At 33.8% G+C, this 20,764-nt stretch overlaps 1 protein-coding gene across 1 annotated transcript; it reads left to right on the top strand.

The window, feature by feature from the left end:
• The first annotated feature begins 1,831 nt into the window (after nt 1–1,831).
• On the top strand, nt 1,832–15,625 carry LOC105333792 (uncharacterized). The gene is made up of 10 exons (XM_066072634.1): nt 1,832–1,948; nt 2,259–2,322; nt 2,437–2,564; nt 5,137–5,437; nt 5,555–5,574; nt 5,782–6,013; nt 8,038–8,125; nt 10,146–10,308; nt 14,618–14,720; nt 15,442–15,625. The coding sequence occupies exons 1-10, from the start codon at nt 1,922–1,924 to the stop codon at nt 15,513–15,515; spliced, it is 1,200 nt and encodes a 399-aa protein (XP_065928706.1). The 5' UTR covers nt 1,832–1,921; the 3' UTR covers nt 15,516–15,625.
• Nucleotides 15,626–20,764: the final 5,139 nt, after the last annotated feature.

Here is a 20,764-nt window from a genome sequence, read left to right as displayed (position 1 = left end):
TATCATATCACATAATACATCATAATATTGTTACATATGATATTATAGTGTATAATAAAGTATGATATTGTTTTGTATGATACTGTATCATAATTGATACATAATATGATATTGTATCCTATGATACAATACAATTTGATACAACATTATATCATATCAAATAATACATAATGTGATACAGTAAAAAATAACATAATACAATTATATTATAAATTTTGCCGAGTGTTGTATATACTGACGTGCTTTGCTATAAGTAGCTGTGGCGTTTGAGTGTTGTCTTGTCCCAAAAAATATTCACCGGGAAAGCTAGCGTTTCTTCTTTCAAATTAATCAATTGATTTCAATTTGATTGATTATTTAATCAATACGTTGTTGTACAATAAAAAAAATCAACTAAGTTTTATGTTCTTTTCAAGAAACGAAAGAAGTTTCAACTTACAAAGAAAACTCGAAATGTTTAGCAGACTAAATCTCATTGAATTTTGTTCTTGGACATACTTTATCAAGCGTCATTTAAAAAAGCGTGATTTTCATATAGAATTTCTTTCGAAATTGTTTAATCCATTTGTTTAATTTAACTTATAAAATTATCGTCAATAATGAGGTGTTTTTGGAAAGATTAATACTTTTAATTGCTTGATGTCAATCGTATGTTTTATATATATATATATATATATATATATATATATATATATATATATATATATATATATATATATATATATATATATATATATATATATATATATATCGTCAAAAACAATAACTGCTACTGTAGCGAAATGGTAACGCGTTGGGCATCATGACATAATGCTTTTAGGGGCAAGAGTTCGACACCCGCTGTCGGTGCTTGCAGAGTTTTTGTTGTAAATATTTGCCGTGTTCTCTTTCGGCATAGTATGCTTACGCTATATAAATTCATTGTATACTATGCGAAAATAGATGAGTTTTGAATATATAGCGACAAACTGCCAGGAGGCATAAGAATATATCTTATAATACTATATTGTATTTTATATAATGATATTCTATTATGTGATAAAATTTAATTATTCATAACACAATAAAATGTCATAAAATATGTTGCAATATCATCTCATCATTGTTTATTACAGCATTGTATTGTATTATATGATATATTTATATATTGTATGTATGATAAGATGCAATATTGTATTTTATATTATTGTATTGATAAACATTGTCTCTGACCTCTAGTACGGTATGAAGTGAACATATGATTAATTATCATACAAGTTTTTAACAGATGATATATGATATTGTGTCAAAACAATATCCATGAATATCCAAGATCATAAAGTATGATTTTCATAAAAAAGGATAAAGGTAGTCTCATACAGGTGATGCCTCATAAAGGTGATGCCTTGTCTCGGTGAGCTTTGTAATCTGTGATTACCTATGTTTCTAGGAGATACACTTTATCAGAATCAAAAATTAATGTCTTTAAAACTTATCTTAGTTTGCTAACGGGATTTTATAACAGTTTTTGTAATTATTGTAAAAGGGCCTTATTTAGTTTTTCGAAAAAAAAAGCCATTACTGTTCCCTCTAATATCTAGAATGAAAACAATTTGAAAACATGTGCACGTTGATACATGTCGCAAAATAGCCCTCTTTATCATTGCAAAAGTAAATAAAAAGACATGTTGGTGCTGAGAAGACAAACAATATATCTTTGCATACTAGTATTCTCAAGGAGGAAGACAAGGGTAAAGCTGCAAAACAATCCAGGATTGCGCACTGTGTATTACTGATAGCCGTGTACAAAGTTTATATTCTCCTCATAAATTTACAACAACATTATTGCATTTCTATGTATTTTTGTGGTATCAATTTATAAAACATTTTAGATAAGTATAAGAAGGCATGATTTAGAGTTTGCATAGTACGTTTAAAGAAAATGTTGCTCAGTCGTTCAGTGATTTTGGTAAGAAATTGAAATATTATTATTATTATATTGAAAGCATTATTTCATGAATTCTGCATTTGTATGCTAGATTGATTTTTTTATGCACATGAATGTTTATCTGTGTGTGAATTTATATGTTCATTGTATAAAAATGCAATTAAAGCAATCTGAATATCTTAAAAGCGTGCAAAAATATAAAATAATTGTGGCATCATAATAATTTATATATAGTTGTTAAAATGTATTCTTTAGAAATGGTTTCTTAGAATTGTTTTCCACCAAATTGAGATTTTCTATAAAATCATATTGAAATTTACATGTTTTTTAGTTAATATGCGTTGGCTTCAGTCAACAATATACAGAAGATCAGCTACGGAGTCTCTTGAGTTATGGTAAAATAAGTTATTCATATGAAAATCGTTTGAGGATACTTTGTATCATTTCCAAATACCAACTTTTTACTAGGTATAAGAAGAAAAATCTGATCCCTTATGATTTCTCCCTAGATTGTTCCACAGACGGCAGCATTGAAGTACGAGGGGTCCCAAATGAGTATACGGTGTCTGTGATCAGTACCTCTTGCACGGTCTACCTAATTGCTCCAGGGGAATATAACATTCCTAATGGATGCAAGGTATTTAGATTTGCATTCTTTATTTAGAATTTTTTGAAATAATGAATAAAAGTTATTGATAATTACTTACAAGTGATATGAGTATATCACTGCAAAATACGCTACGGCTCACTAAGTGATAAGATTGAAACATCTATACTTGTAAATGAAGACATTTTAATTAGTTTTGATGGATAAACTCTTGCCTAGCATGACCTCTGGTGGAAAAATGGGATAGAACTTTCTTTAACGGGGTAATCAAGAACGCAGGTTGACAAGGGTTGTTGGGGATAGTTTCGCGGGAAAGATCCATTAAAATGTTGATATAAAGGGAGAACCTGATGTTTGGCTGATTATTTGAGGGGTATAAATTGCTAGAATATTTATTACATTCGGATCATTTTGTTAATAGAGGTGTTCATTGATATATGACACTTTGGTACTGGTAGCACTTTTCATGAGATATTGAATGAAAATGTGAAATCGTGATTAAAATGTTCACTTTCGGTTTTGTGCTTGAATAATAGGATGGGTTCAGAACACAAAATATCACTCGTAAAGAAGGTGATTGACTCCCAATTCATTGCTGATATTTTGCAAAGGTAGACATTAAGCTTATCACATCCTATGTAAGTTTAGGGCAGTTGCTGAGGATTGGAGCATGGTGAAAATGTGAAAAGATAATTGTTCAGAAAATTTGAGATCTTCCCTGGTTATTCTATATAGTGCTTTATGTAAGTTGTACTTGCTTTATTTTGAAATGTTTCGAAATTCTCAAGAGTCAGGATCATGTGTCCCCTGCATGCAAACCAATTTTAGAAAATTGAAAAATTCACTGAAAAATAAGATCACAAATATAAACACTATCTGCTTAACATTTCATCGACCAAAAAAAAAAAAAATATATATATATATATATATATATATATATATATATATATATATATATATATATATATATATATATATATATATATATATATATATAAAACCTATCCTCTGAAACCAGGGCGAGTTTATCATGCATCACAGGCAGATATAATCTTGGATTGGCAATCTACAGTTAATTTTAAAAACTTCATAAATAACAAGAGGCCATGGGCCACATGCTCACCTAAGGAACAATAGGTATGATAAAATCAGCTTAATGGAGTTGTAATACAAACTATCTGGACAATGTACAATAATACATATAGATCCTGTATAAACAAAATTCCATTTTTCCCCTGGATATTCTTATGTTTATAATCATTTGTCCCTTTTCTAACAGGATGATTTACATAGTCATATCATATGTCGGGTATTGTAGTTCTCAAAAAGATCCTTAACAATTGTTTATATACAGGATATAAACCTACATCAAACTCTGAACCCCTTGTGAGGCCCAATAATTGTCCAGGACCCAAAGTTTAAAAAATTTAAGGAATCATCTGGATGATTAGTTTCTGAGAAAAAGATTTTTAAAGATTTACTCTATATATTCCTATGTAAAAAATTGACCCCCATTATGGCCCCACCCTACTCCTGTGGGTCATGATTTTCACAACTTTGAGTCTACACTACCTAAGGATGCTTCCACACAAGTTTCAGCTTTTCTGACTGATTATTTTCTGAGAAGAAGAATTTTAAATATGTATTCTATATACTCCTATGTAAAACTTCGACCCCCTCCTTTGTGGCCCCAACCTACCCCCCGGGGATCCAGATTTCCACACTTGTCAATCAACAGTACCTGAGGATGCTTCCACATTCAGTGTCAGCATTCATGGCTGATGAGTTTTTGAGAAGACGATTTTTAAAGATTGACTCTATATATTGCTATGTAAAACTTCGATACACCCCCCCCCCCCACACACACACACAGTGTGGCACCACCCTACCCCCGGGGGTCATGGTTTTCACAACTTTGAATCTACAAAATAATAAGAATACTTCCACACAATTTTCAGCATTTCTGGCTTATTACTTTTTAAGAAGAATATTTTTAAAGGTTTTCTATATATATTCCTTTGTAAAACTTCGACATCCCCCTCCCTTTGTGGCCCCTACCTTGGGGGGGCATGGTTTTCACAACTTTGAATCTACACTACCTGAGGATGCTTCCACACAAATTTCAGCATTCCTGGCTGATTAGTCCTGAGAAAAAGATTTTTTTTAAAGATTTATTCTTTATATTCCTATGTTACAATGAAAAATTTCGACCTCCCATTGTGGCCCCACCCTACCCCCGGGGTCATGACTTTTACAATTTTGAGTCTACACTACCTGAGGATGCTACCACACAAGTTTCAGCCCTCCTGGCCTAATGGTTATAAGGTTATTCTTATCCACTAATGTACAAGATGGCCGCACACACCCCTTAGGAACCGTTTTCTCTTTATAATGAGAAGATTGAAATAAACTTACATTATGAAAGTCAAGTTTAATCAAGTTGTCTTTCAGTTTGATCTGAAACAATTTCACAATTATTTCAAAAAGGAACTTTCCTATAAAAATGGCACAAGCTATATCTAAAACATTATTGCAAACATAAACTCATGTACATTACAATGACTCTCAATCATGTACGTAGTTCCTTTTTATTGTTTTATAGACTTATAACTACTGGGGATACCAGCATGGCTACCCAACTGATGGGTATTATAGGACCACTTATAGGTATTACACAACCACTCAATGGTACTACACCTCCACCACTGATTACTATGGTGAAGTCGACATCTCCGTATCTCACGGAACTCACTCTGGGATTGTGGGAGGGAGAGATCATCATGAGTTCCGCCTGATCTGTGACAGCCTGCATTCGGGTGGAAAGATGTATCGAGTGTCGGATAGCGTCTACGCAGACACAAGGTTAAGTGATTTACAATTAATTCCTATTATTTCAAAGACTTGCCCCACTTTACTTTAGAAGTTGTTTTATGCGACTTATGCTTAAAATAATTTCTTTTTTCAAATTCATGATTGAAATTGCTCAAAATGTACCACAATATGGTAAATTCTAAATGCAGACACAGCACAATATATATTTGTTTGTTCTGAACATATTCTTTTAAAAGGACATTCAATAAATAATCACAAACCCCTTCCTGCATATCAACACAAGAAGTCAGTTAGTTGGTCATATTAATTATAAATATTTGAACATAATATCTGATGTCTCACACACATACACACACACACGATTTGGTATAAAATAAAGTATAAATATCTTAAATTTTTTACCAAATAAAAACAGATTTTAATTGTTTTTTATTTTAAAAAATCTTCATTAAAAATGTGTATCTTATCATTGGGACATGATTTTGTCAGCTCCATCCATGTGCTACCAACCTTATCATATCGACATCAAAAACAACATCGTGCTGGCTACTACCAGTATCCTGATCTTCGTATGACGGATAGTGAAGGGCGGTCAGTCTATAGCACTCACACTGGACAGCTGATCTATCTCCTTATATCCTCCAACGGTAACTATGATCATTCAAATAAGCATCTTAAACTTAACAGAAAATAAACCGAGTTTCTACGTTTAAATTTGTTTCTTGTTTCTTTAGTAATGACAAACCAATAATTGGAATAGTATAAATTATATGTAGTAAGTTTAATTTGTATTGCATACCAGTTTATATCATTATGTATTAATTCATTGTAAACTAAAAATATGTTGTACAATAAATCAACTAATTATCACCTACGATAATTGTAAATCGTATATATTTTCAATTGAAACTATATAAACAAATTTCAAATTATCATATAACATGTAAATATAATTACGAATAAATGTAATGGAAATCTTCACATTGTGGATATAGGCCGAGAAAAAATAGAATGTAATGATTAATATAATCGCGTCTGATCATAATCTGAAAATCCACCATCATTAGGACCCCATTTGCTGCACAGATTATTTAATTACGAAGTTAAGAAGTTAGTATATCTCCCTAATTAACCACAATAAGATAGTAACAGGTCTCCCAATATTAGTCAATTTTTTTTTATTATGGGTTGTGCCAGACTATGCAATATGCATGTAAATCTTTAAAAAGGTTAGGTTAGAAGTACATGCATATTGAAAGTCATGCAGTTATATGCCCGATTTTGCTGTATTCTCTTTCTTTTAAACCTATAAATATTAAGTACACTCTGAACAAACGGATATCTCGATTTTTTCAATATTTTGTTAACGCTTCACATATTTTATTTATTGCAAATTAAGGCATAAGTGCTACAGGCACCTGACTTTATATAGTTTTCTCATAATAAAAACAATTACCTTCTACCCAATAATACCCACACATTAAGTACATATCACCGCCATCTTAAATTTATTAGTCCCCTACCGGTTTTCACCGGAGGGGACTATAGCTTTCCTCTGCGTCCGTCAGTCCGTCCGTCCGTCGGTTCCCCTGTCTGTCCGTCCGTCTGTCCGTCCGTCTGTCTGCCCCACTTCAGTTTTCCACACTTTTTTTCTTTATGCGTTTGAGGAATAATATGAAATTTGCTGAACAGCTTCAAAATGTCAAACTACAGATCAAGTTTACATTTTTGTAGCGTCTGGTTGACATATTTTCGAGAAAATTGTTTTTTTTTCTTTCCAATTTTTTAATGTTTGGGTTCGATATTCTGCATAACAGTGCATTGTTTTCACAATTTCCACAAACGGGTAGGGGACGTGTATTGCTTATGCAATACTCTCAGAATGCTTGTTTAAAACTGTCACATCAGCAAGAAGTTTCGCATTCATGAAACTCATCAGAATTGTTTTTCTGCGATCATTTTCGTTTTCCGATCACAGGAACGTAGCATCAGTTGGGGGGGGGGGGCATTTTTGGTGCAGCAAAGATTTTTCTTCAATTTAGGTAATTTACGTATAAGAATGTGAATTTTCAGGGAGTTGTGTCCCCCCCCCCCTCCCCCTTATTTGGGGACCATATAAAAACGTAGTGAAAGTCAAGAAAGAACAGGAAAATCGAAGTTATAGGTATACTACCCCACTCCCCCACGGATTAGGATTTTCATGATTATGGGAACTTCAGGGTTCTTTAAAAAATAATATGCTTGTCAAATTAAAAAAAATATTTGCTTGTCAAATTGTTTTGGAATGATTCTCTCCCCTCCCACTTTCAAAAACGATGCTACTTGCATGGATCGACCCATCAACACCCAAGTTTACAACCGGCTCAACGAAAACTATGCTGATAAAAACAAACCGGAATAGCGGCGGGAAATTAAACAACTGATTTTCTTGATTTATTCATTGGTCCGAGGGTTCTTAATGAAAATAAATACGATTAACATTTATAGTACATGGTAATAAATTGATTTATTGTACAACATTTTTTTTTACTAAATTACAACCCAACCTCAGAGGGAGCTTCGCGTCGCTTGACAATGGTTTTCTTTTGGTGTCAATTTCAACTGTTACCCTCCCAAACAGGCATTATTTATATATTAAACATATTTAATTGAATTGTGTCAAATTGCACAGATCCACGATATATCGTCCGTCCAGAAAACTGTTCAGCCGAGGGCTACTATTACCAGAAAGTGGAACTTTTTGATGTGCATCATTCTGGGTAAGTGCATTATGATGCTTGCACATCTATAAAATGTATGGCTACTTATTAAAAAAACGGTCAGGTTTTTTTAAAAATAAAAGATGTGTTTGAGAGGAAATGACACCGACATTTATAAATTCAATGGCATGATTTTGTAAAAAATCAATCTGAAAGCTCAACTGAGCTGTTCTGACCAAATTTTGTCGTCCGTCTGTATTTTTCTACATCTCCTTCAGAACCACTGGACCAATTTTAACCAAACTTGGCACAGAGCACCCTTAGGGTAAGGGGATTCAAGGTTGTGACTACGCCTTTTTACACGTGAAGATAATTAGAAATAATTACTATTAATTCAATGGTTTATTGACTTCACCATGTTGACATACAGTCAAAATGAAATCAAATGACAGACAAAAGAACATTTAAACATAAAAGCTACAGCATGTAAGACAGTTTTATTCAATACTTCATAGTCCCTGGAACTGTTTTCTCTGCATAAAACATTTATCAAAGTAGATACAAAGACGTTTTGTAGTATTATAACCACATAGATTAAAAATTTCGTTTATGGGATCAATACCACAGTACAATTTATCATTGAAAATATCACAATAATGAAATCGAAGATTGTCATTCACAGAACAGTGAAGTTCAAAATCTTTTTCATTTTCGACTAATAATTGACAAGCATAGCATAAACGTTTTTCTTTTGGGATAATTGGTTTACAATATCTACCTGTTTCAATGAATAGTGAATTCGAATGTTCACTTATTCTTAATCTTGTTAGCTGGAATCTTGAATGCTTTTTCAAGGAAAACTTTAAGTAATCTTGCAGCTTGTACTCGTTAGTATTTAATATTTAACATTCTGAGGATTTTAGATCTAGTTTATAGTCTGAGATCCATATTTCAGATCCATATGTTATAATTGGTACAATCATTGAATGGTAAAATTTAAGTAACACTTGAACTGAAAGATTATTATTTCCAGGTATACTTGATTTTAGTGCATAATATGCCTTTTTAGCTCGTTCTGAAAGTTGCTCAGAGGCAAACTTAAGCTTTCAATTTGATGTTAACACTAGTCCTAAGTATTTATATTGATCTGTTATAGGTACAATAGTATGCTTATGATAAAAACCATACATATCTTTTACTGTTGTTTTTCTGGAAAAAATCATTGCATTGGTTTTATCCATGATAACTTGTAACTGCCAATCAGTACAACATTTTTCCAAAGCATTTAGACAATGTTGGAGCCCAGATGGAGATTCAGAAATTAAAACTAAGTCATCAGCAATTGATTAACAGGCATTGAATCTAAATATGCTGGTAAAGTATCTGAACTATGCAAGTGTAGAATCAAATTCGTTAAAATCAAAATCTTGAGTAGTCGGGTGAAGCCACATTGGGGATCCAATTGTACAAAGGAAAACATTTTAATTTTTCACCAAAAATGAAATGTTATCACATATGGTTTTACTTATATGCAAGCATTTTGACATATTGCTGATTCTTTAAAATTGTTAAGACTCTGGCACCTGGACGATTCACAAGGAATTCAGAGTTTTATATAATTTTATCTCCATATATAAACAATTGGTTAGGATCTTGTTGAGAACTACGATGTTCAACATGTGATATGACTATAAAATCATCCCGTTAGAGAAGGGACTTGATTTTAAACATAAAAATATCCAAGGGGAAATGGATTTTTATAATTACAGGATCCACATGTTCTCTATTACATTGTCCAGATATTTTGTGTTATGACTTCATTAAGGTGATTTTATCATTCCTCTTGTTACTCAGGTGAGCGATGTGGCCTATGGGCCTCTTGTTTCAAAATATGAATACCAAGATTAGTTAATGATGCATTGTCTTAAAAGCCATATTATGATATTTTACTTTTTTACCAAGTATATTATATTTACATAAAATAGTCGAGGTAGAGAAAAATTGAAAGTTGTAAAAAATGTAGAAGAACCAAAATAAATCAGTAATTTTACCATTTTCTCTCACATGTTTGTTTCCTCAGCTGTCTACTGGAGCCCTACCTGATGGAGATGTTCAGTTCCGTGGGTCACGGCCAGAGCAGCGTCAGGGCACCTGTCTACTCCTTCCACTTCCCAGGGGCAAGTTATGTCAGCTTCATCTGTAACGTCCGCATCTGTACCAAATCCTCTTACAACTGCGACCTGGTTTGAATATTCATATTTACCGTTTTTAATATTGAATGGCAAAATTCTAAACTGCTTACATAGCTATTTTTTATATAAATCATATATTTACTAAGATAGAGGTTCATTGTATTTCATTTCCATAGAAAGTTCGTATCTATGCACATGAATGTAGTTAAATATGTACTCTGCTTGAGGGCATATAAACACTATCAAGACCGATAAATAAAACACACATCCCTAAATGATTTGTTAAATATTTAATTTTGATACAGTTAAACTTCGATATCTTGAACACTGATATCCAGGATTTCACATTAAGTTTTTTAATAACTACTCACTGAGCAGTCGGGCTACCTCAGCAATGTTTCACTAGCCCTGACTCTTTTTCCACTAGCCCTGACCAATTTTGACAAAATAGACTGAAAGTAATGAGAAACATAAAATTTTAAAGACTTGGCTCTGTTTAGTTGTACTGGTTTATCTTTACCAATAATGATTCAATCAAACAGTATTTTAGGATTTTACAATATTGCGCATGCGCATTACATTCACGCTTAATCACAGGATTCTCTTTGCTTAATGTTTCCACAATACTACATTTGCATGGATAAACTAAAAAACGATGCTATATATTCTGTTCGTGAAAGAAAATACGGGAGATAAATCTAACTCAGTGCATTTTATATGAAAAATTCCGAGAGTTCTGAATGTCAACATGGTGTGCAAATTTGATGTATCTAATGCCCGACATAATATGCAATGTCAATCCGTGCAGGCACCGGTCAAAGTCTAGTTTAAATTAATTAGATTTGAAATCTATACTACTGTATTAATTTTTGGGCTTTAATACCGAGAAATCGGAAGAGTACTGTGTTTTTTGTTTTATATATTTTAAACATCATTGAAGATTACCAATTTGTTTTTATTTTTTCTCAAACAAGCTTTGCTAATTAATAAATCACGAAAATTTCTTTTAAAAATCCGGAAGTCATCTGGATTTTCTTGTATCCTCTCGCCAAGGCTTGGGGTTAGAAAACACACAACTCGTTGTAAAAAAAATCATAAACCATTGCAATCATGAGAGATCCTAGTATACATATCATTAATGGTCAGAATGCTGACCACCAATGCATCTTTATATCATTACTGGATACTGTATCATTAAAAGTCTCTTATATTCATGACAGTCTGTTTGTCTCCGTAGTTGATCAACACCAAATAACAGTTTTTGATCCCTTCCTTGGTCTTAATTCTCCTGTCCGTGTCCGTTGAGCGAGACCTTATTTGATTAATTAGCTCGGTCTAAAGCTATTCTCCTTGATTTTTACTGTACAGATAGAACTCAAACTTTTCATTTTTAGCTCACCTGAACTGAAGGTTCAAGTAAGCTGATCACCTGTTGTCTGTTGCCCGTCCGTCTGTAGACTTTTCACATTTTTTACTTCTTCTCTAAAACCACTGGGCCAAATGTTCTAAATTGTTAAATTAAAGGGCGTAACACTTTTTAAAAAGGAGATAATAGTAAAACAGTGAGTATAGGGTTGTGTCTTAAAAATCTTTTTCTCAAGAACCACTGCACCACAAATGCTAATATTTACAGAAAAGCTTCTATATATAGTGAAAATATAGTGAAAATTCTAAATTGTAAAAATTGTGAACGTCGGACCAAAACTGGGACCCAAGGCGGGGTTCAAAGTTTAACACAGAAATACGTAAGAAAATGTTAAAAATCTTCTCTAGAACCACTGCACCAGAAATGCCAATATTTACACCAAAGCGTGTATAAATATATACTGAAGATTCAAAGTTGTAAACATCCTGACCCTCGGATCAAAACAGGGGCCCCAGGCGTGGTTCAAAGTTTAACTTTGAAATATGTAGGAAAAATTCTCAAGAACCACTGCACCAGATATGCCAATATTTACACCAAAGCTTGTATAATAGTGAAAATTCTAAATTATAAAAATCGTGACCCTCAGACCAAAGCTGGGGTCCCAGGCGGGGTTCAAAGTTTAACATAGAAATAGGTAGGGAATATGTTTTAAAAATTTCTTCTCAAGAACCATTGCACCAGAAATGCCAATATTTACACCAAAGCTTGTTTATATTGAAAATATAGTGGCCCCTGGACAAAAAAGGGGCAACTATATTTTCAATATATAAACACCCTTTGGTGTAAATAGGATTTCTTTTGATTTCTGTTTTTGATTTTACTCTCTATACCCCCTATCTAATCATATTTTCATCTATTAGTATATCGTTCTTTTCATTTTTGCCAAAGTATCTGAATATCCAGTTTTTGTCCTTGATTCCTTTTTGTCAGTCTTAAACTCTCTCTGTATTTTTTCTCTCAATCTCGAATGCATGACTTATTCTTCCTTGATTTCTTTTTCTTGAGTTACTTGCTTTCATTTATATACCCTAAAGCTTCCAATTTTTAAAGTCGTAAATAACCTCAGAATCTTGTATCATTCCACCATGATTTTAATACTTTTTAGCTCACCTAAGCTAAAAGCTCAAGTGAGTTTTTCTTATCAAAATTTGTCCGTTGTCTGTAGTTGGCGTTGTCGTTGTAAACTTTTCACATTTTCATCTTCTTCTCAAGAATCACTGGGCAGATTTCAACCAAACTTGGCACAAAGCATCACTTGGTGAAGGGAATTCAAGTTTATTCAAATGAAGGGTCACACCCTCTTTAAAGAGGAAATAATTTAGAATTATTAAAAATTTGTTGGTACTAGTATTTTTCAAAAATCTTCACAAAAGCTATTAGCTGTAACTTGTATGGAAGCATCCTCAGGTAGTGTTGATTAAATGTGTGGAGGCATCCTCAGGTAGAATAGATTCAATTTTGTTCGTATCATGGTCCCATGGGTCACAATGGGAGGGATGAACTTTTACGCAGGAATATACAGAGAAAATCTGTAAAAATCTTCTTCTTAAAGACAATTTGGCCAGAAAAGCTCAAATTGGAGTGGAAGCTTCCTCAGATGGTAAAGATTCAAGTTCGTTTAAATCATGGTCCCCAGGGGTAGGGTGGGGTCACAAAGGGGAGATAAACCGTATATAGGAATATATAGAGAACATCTGTAAACATCTAATTGTAAAAAACTATTTGACCAGAGAAGCTCAAATTTGAGTGAAAGCATCCTCAGATAGTGTAGATTCAAGTTTCAAGATTTAAATTATGGTCCCCGAGAGTAGGATGGGCCAAACTTTGGGGAGGAATTTTTACATAGGAATATATAGAGTGAATCTTTAAAAATCTTCTTCTCAAAAATTATTGGGCCACAAAAGCTTAAACTTGTGTGGAGGCATCCTTAGGTAGTGTAGATTTAAGTTCGTTCAAATCATGGTTCAAAGGGGTAGGGCGGGGTCGCAATAGGGGATGAATTTTTACATAGGAATGTATAGAGAAAATCTTTAAAAATCTTCCTCTTAAAAACTATTAGACCAGAAAAGCTGTTACTTGTATGGAAGCATCCTCAGGTAATGTAGATTTATGTTTGTTCAAATCATTGTCCCCGGGGGTAGGATTGGGCCACAATGATGTGATGTGTTTTTACATAGGAATAGATAGAGAAAATCTTTTAAAATCTTCTCCTTAAAAACTATTAGACCAGAAAAGCTCAAATCGAAGTTGAAGCCGCCTCAGATATTGTAGATTCAACTTCGTTCAAATCATAGTCCCCAGGGGTAGGGCGGGGTCACAAAGGGAGGGATTAACTTTTACGTAGGAATATATAGAGAAAATCTGTAAAAATATTCTTCTTAAAAACTATTTGGCCAGAAAGGCTCAAATCGAAGTGGAAGCAATCTCAGATATTGCAGATTCAAGTTTGTTTAAATCATGGTTCCCCGGGGGTAGGGCGGGGCCACAATGGGGTTGGGGGTGGGTGGGTGATTTTTAACATAGGAATATATCGAGAAAATCTTTGAAAATTTTCTGGGAATGTTTTCAGTCCAAAATGCAGTAACTTGTGTGAACGTACGGGTTATGCAAATTAAAGTTAGATAAAACCATGATTCTCTAGAGAAAAGTGGGGCCATAAAGCGGTTGGGGGGGGGGGGTATAGGAATAGAGAAAAATCTACTTACAGGTACAACAACATAAGGGGCTTATTATTACCATATATGTGTGGAAGAAAATTTGCAGATTTAAAAAAACATTGAGCAAAATCTACTGTACTTAGTTGTCAAGATATTTTGATTTGACACTTTAATGCTAATTTGATCAGAGTCAAGGCTGTTGTTGCTCAGGTGAGTGATGTGGTCTCTGGGCCTCTTGTTTTTAAAAAGACTTAAAGTTTTTAATGGTCTAACTCAGGGTGTTTGTAAATCCAAAAGAGCCGCTCGTGACGTCAGTGATGACGGGGTACATGGTCGTGATCAGCTGTCTGTGTCTGTGTACGTAGGACGTCAAGCGTCAGGTAATCTTTGATGGCTCTAAGCCTTTTTCATTTGTGTTAGGCCAATGCCAAAGATCGTAACATGTCTAATAATCGGCAAGTTTGATGTTGATGATAGTTTATTGTTTCTTAATTTTATTCAGACCTATATTAATTACGTGACATTACGTTGGACTAATGTCAATAAGTAAACACAGCGTTTGACATAATTATGTAAATACATGTTTTAAAGAAAACGATACTTGTAACAAAGGAAAGACACGTTTTAATTAATAAAGGATCCTTTATTTTTCGTATGAAGCCTAAAGTTTATGTTGTGTATATTGATGTGATATTTAAAACAATACGAATTTCTAGAGTTGCTGAGATGTCGGAAATATGATTATTTATGTTTACTCATATAATATACATGTATCAATGATATACATGTTAAACATAAGGTATCAATACCAAGGTTTCTAACAACGCAAATTCTCTGAAATCAACTTTTTTTCGATGTTATCAACAGTCTCTTGAAATACACGTTTAAAGTGGTTTTAGAACAATCTTGTGATTTATGCCCTGTGTCTGCCTTTTGCTGCAATTTTCAAAGTTCAAGAAAAGTAATTTGATTTGTTAACACGATAAATTAAATGATATATTTTTGAGGAACTAATTACCCTCACCGCTCAGAGAAGAGACGTCACAATGATTATTTATCAATTATAATACATCTAATAATATGTACCTGTTTTATTTACAGGAGTGGGGAAGCTGTTGCAATCGTCCACGCTCGCTATTGTGATCATTCTCGCCTGGATCAATGTATTTCTTTAATGATGTATGTACAGGAACAGTGACAGACTAAGCAGTTATCCGATATGTCGATACATACATGTACATGATGCATGACTTTAAAAATCTGAAATACATTTATATCATTTGAATTAGTGTTTCTTATTCATTATTAATCTAAACACAGAATCAAATGTTCAAACTGAGTCATCAATCTAAAATGTTTTGATACATGATGGAATTGATTTGTATTGAGCAGCCACGTTTAAGGAAACAAAAACTTTCCTTTCCTGGCGGCTTTTAAATAAATCTGCTGAATTTACATAATGTCATATGAAAAAGAATATTTACATTTCTGCGTCCTTAAAAAGTTGTGTATAAAATGATTCACACATTAAACAAACTAGTAGTCTTTGTCTTGTTTTTGATGATAGTATCTTAAAGTCAGAAATTTTCTGTTAAATGCTCCACACCTTTCTTCCCGCATACCAAAGAAAGAATTTTAGTAAGAAGCAAAGTTTACAAACATTGTTCGTAATGGATATTTTAATGTAAAATCTGAAATATATAATCTGAAATATAAAAGTATTTTAATGAGTTCATCCGGTGACAACCACCGGATGAACTGAAAACTGCTATAGTAAGTAATGTGTCGGAAGGCAGTTTCAAGCTATAGGAATTAAAACGATGTCTCTTAATATTTATATTTTCCAGTGTCTTTGTATATGATTACACTGCGAATCGATTTTGTAATGTGTAGTCCAATAGAGATCATCAAATGAATGATTATTCAAAATGATATTCAATCAAACAATTGCTGAAAAATATATAAGTAATAAGGAATCATTCTTAGAATATTATGAGGTGGTTCAATACGGTCTAGCGCAGGCACGTAGCATCGGAGCCCCCCCCCCCCCCCCCCCACTTTTTTGCGCAGCAAGAATTTTTCTTAACTTTACATACAAAAAAAAAAGGATTAACGTGGAGCCCCCCCCCCCCCCACTTTTATGGGACCATGTAAATAATGGATTTGAAAATAAGGAAATGAAATTGAAGTGAATGGCATACTCCCCCCCCCCCCCCGAATTTGATCACCCCAAACGTGTTTGATCACCTCATAATACCCATGATTTCTTATTCCTTGAATATATTTGATGTATGGAATACATGTACATGTATTTGCATATGGACTGCAGAATCTGAAACGCAAGATAATTTCAACAGAACTATCTAATTAAATTAATGTGAGCTAATTAAGCGAGTTCCCCTGCATGCTGTTTATTTGTTACGCCATGCAAATGATGTTGTAATTCACAGGAGCGATGTCCCGTTGTGGGATTTGGTACCGACGATGAAATGTTTTTAAAATTTTTGATATAGATTCAAGGCTAAAAATACAGTAAAATACTTGCTTTTAGTGGTTCATAACTAAAGGAGCCCTTGTGGAAACTCTCCAGGTATACAAAGCTATCAAGCAGTTAAGCGAATTTAAGTGGCATATGTATATGCCTTACCCTTATTTTTTCCTTTCCGATGAACTACAAAACCAGGCACTTAGCAAGGGGGGAGGGGGGCACTTTCTTTCGCAGTAAACTTGTTATCTTCTAATTACAAATAAAATAAAAATTATGACCCCCCCCCCTAATTTTTCTTGACCATGTTTGAAACGTGAAAAAAAGGAAATTAATTGTAAAATTGAAGATATAGCTATACGTTACCCCCCCCCCCCCCCCCCCCGCACACACACACACACCCACCAACGGATTAGGATTTTTTTCCCGATTTATGAAAGGTGTTTTTTTCCACCCCCACTTTAAAAAGAGAGGATGAGCAATACGTGCCTGCAAAGTTCGAATCATATATTCAATTGCTCTGGTGTGCAATTCTGCCCATGCCTCTTGCAAATTTCGCGATGATTTTCGCATGGTTTTTTTTTCAAGCAGTTGTTAACATTATCTTCTTACACCCCCGTCCTTACTCAACCATAGACTGGTTTCATGTACACCAGTTACATGGTCACTCGGTTCCGGGCCCTATCGGTGTTCCAGTGGTTCCTAGCCGAGTTGGTTTAGCATGGTGGACACACTTCCTGATTTCCTTGAGGAATAGTCGCTAATGGCAAACCTTGCTGCTTGGCGCTGAGCATCTTCTAGGCGTTGGATAAGGTGTTGTTGGTAAGGGTCCCAAACTACTGACCCATACTCCAGTATTGGGCGTACAAGGGTCGTGTATGCCTGACTCCTGATAGCCTGTGGGTAACTCCGGAGGTTCCTTCTCAAGAATCAAATTGTTCTTGTCGCCTTGGCAGAAGTTGAGTTAATGTGCTCGCGCCATTACAGGTCACTGCTGGTTGTGGTTCCAAGGTATTTACCACTTGGGACATCTTCCAGGGTATGGCTGCAGTTGGTAATTTGCAATGATTGGAGCGCGTTTCTTATAAATGTGGATGGTGGTATACTTCTGAGGGTGAAACGCCATCTGCCAGTCATTTTCCCATTTCTCAAGAGCACTTAAGTCCTGCTGGAGTTGGACTGTGTCGTTGATTGATTTGATTGTCTCTTAAATGAGACAGTCGTCTGCAAAAAGTTTAACATTGGGTGTTACCACATCCGGGAGGTCATTGATGTTGGCAAAGAATAATAGGGGAGCGATAACTGTGCTTTGGGGTACCCCGGAGTTCACATCAGCAATGTTAAATAACATCCCTTCAACCAATACTCGCCGTTTCCTGTCTGATACAAAACTGACAATCCAGTATAGGGTGCAATCACGAATTCCTTAGTAATTCGGTTTGTGGAGGAGACGTTGGTGTGGTACCTTATCGAATACTTCGGCAAAATCCAATAAGATAACATCGATCTGGGTGCCGTTTTATAGTTAGTGCAGTAGATTTCTTCCAAAACATTCGATCCAAAGTATAATAAAACTAATGTAGTTGTTACAGAACCAATGTCAAAAAATTCATTTGACCCTCTCCCCATGGATCTATGCAAATAGATGAGTTCATTATAACCATATCAGATCGAGATCTCAGACGTTGCGTGAATGGTAAAGTAGCTAGGACTTCGTACGATGATGTCTTATTCATAGTTTTTTCGCGCGAGTGGGCGCGAATCAAAATTGGGATCACAGTGACACACACACACATACTTTCAAATAGAATACTGTAAACCAATATTTATTCGCGGCGACTTTATTTCGCGATTAACTGCCAATAAACTGGGTCGCGACTACTAATGTTCACGAACATGCCTTATCCAAATTTTTATTGTTATAAAAACTATAGACAAAGGATTGGTTCGCGGCGAGAAATATTCGCGACGACAAGGCTCTCGCTAACCTCGCGAAAATTTCTCGCACGCGAATAAAATTTGGTTTACAGTTCCACCTGCTTGAATATCCTTTCCTATTTCCTATGGTTTGAAGTTTAAAAAAATGCAGCTGTGTTTTAGTTAATTTTGTATCTATATAACAAAAACATTTTAAAATGTGACTGTTTTATCTTCCGCTTTTAAGCTTACGTGCATTTATGACATCTCTAACATGCGACGACTTTCTGTACCTCACGCTCTATAAAATATATTAGCATCTTTATATGCAATGATCATAAAGCATTAAAATTCTCAGATATCTAAATTGAAATCAGGTGAATATCTCAACGCACGAAATTTTGTCATTTTACGCCGATTTTTCACAATTTAATCGCATTTGTCATTTTGTGACATTACTATTGGATTAACTCTCGTATTGAAAAGCAGTTTTTCACTTGATCACTCTCTTTATCTGATGTACTTAGTCTGATAATGGCAAGACGTTCAAGTTACCTAATTTCCTTACTTATAAAACAACTGGCAAAGCGACTAAGTACAACATTATACGTTCCCAAAGTATTTTAGGCTATTTTAATTTAGCTTTGATTTTTTTGTAACTGTAATATGTGATTCCTCTTGACATTTAAGAGACGCGCTTCACATAATGTTTTTGTTTTTGTTTATGTTTTTTTATGTGTGTTGATTGTTTCTTTGCAAGACAATGTTATAGCAATTATAGCGACTGTAACATGTAACATGTATAACCTTATGTTATTGAACTTTCCAAACATAATGTGTAAAAGATTCTTTCTAGCAATGAGACTGTATTTTAAAAAATCACTGGATTTTTTTTATTGATTTTGTCAATAATACTATGTAAGAAATATTGTAAGTTTAGAACGGGTAATGTTAAATTATTAATTGAGACAGGTAGATGGTCAAATATTCCAAAAGATAACATAATCTGTAAATTATGTGACTGCAATAAAATTAGATATTATGTTTGAGAGAGTAAGCTCTCTTGGTTAACTTGAATCAATTATCTGTAATTTCTTATTCATGCCTGTACCAATGATTTTCATCTTTGATATTGTAGTGTGTACCTACTGCACATATGCATTTTCTCTACAATGTAATTTCAGTTATGAGTATAAAGTTCATTGGCATTGTCATTGACTGTGTTTCAAAATATCACTTTTCAGTCAATGTGAAAGATAGCATGATCTATTTAAAAGTAAAAAAAAATCTGTGTTGTCATCTATGGTAATTTAGTAATTAAACTAAGTATGTTTATCTAATAGTTGCATTACAGTGAATATCATATATAATGTCTATAACATCAAATTGAACATCTAAGATTAAAAACCTTGGGCAAATCCTTTTGACTTTTGTCAAAATAAAATTCAATTTAATTCATCCTTTTACTTATTCAAATATTGCACCTTTAATGGTATTTAATCTTTTCAATTGTTACTTCTTAAAGATTGTCAATTCTTTTGACAATTTTTTTTCTTCAAATTTTCCAAATCACCCGATATAATAAGAAATGTCAATAAGAACTCAAAACCATCAGATAACTTGCTCTGCTTAATGGACGGACAGCATTCCTACAATGGGGGATAACTCTTAATAATAAAGCAATATTTTACAATGTAATTTTGCGGTGGACTGTGTTACAAAATCAACAGTCTTTATGAAAACAATGTCCATCTTTCTCACAAGTTTCTTTTACATTCAGATATTGAAGTACTTCGAAGTATTGAAGTACTTCGTTAAAGATTAATAAAAAACAATGCAAATGATCAAAGATGTTATTGTTTCCTTTGAGGTGCCATAAGTTCATGCTTTGTTGTATTTTTTTTTTTGGCTTACAAATAAGAAAAGTATGTTGAAGGAGTCTTTAATTAATGATACAATGTATACAGTTTGACATCGCTTCTTTGAGACGCCATGAACTTGGCGTGAGTTGATACTTTGTTG

This window comes from Magallana gigas, chromosome 10 (genome assembly GCF_963853765.1).
Source record: "Magallana gigas chromosome 10, xbMagGiga1.1, whole genome shotgun sequence".
In the NCBI taxonomy this organism is placed as follows: Eukaryota; Metazoa; Mollusca; class Bivalvia; order Ostreida; family Ostreidae; genus Magallana; species Magallana gigas.
This window is presented reverse-complemented; position numbering and strand designations above follow the sequence as displayed.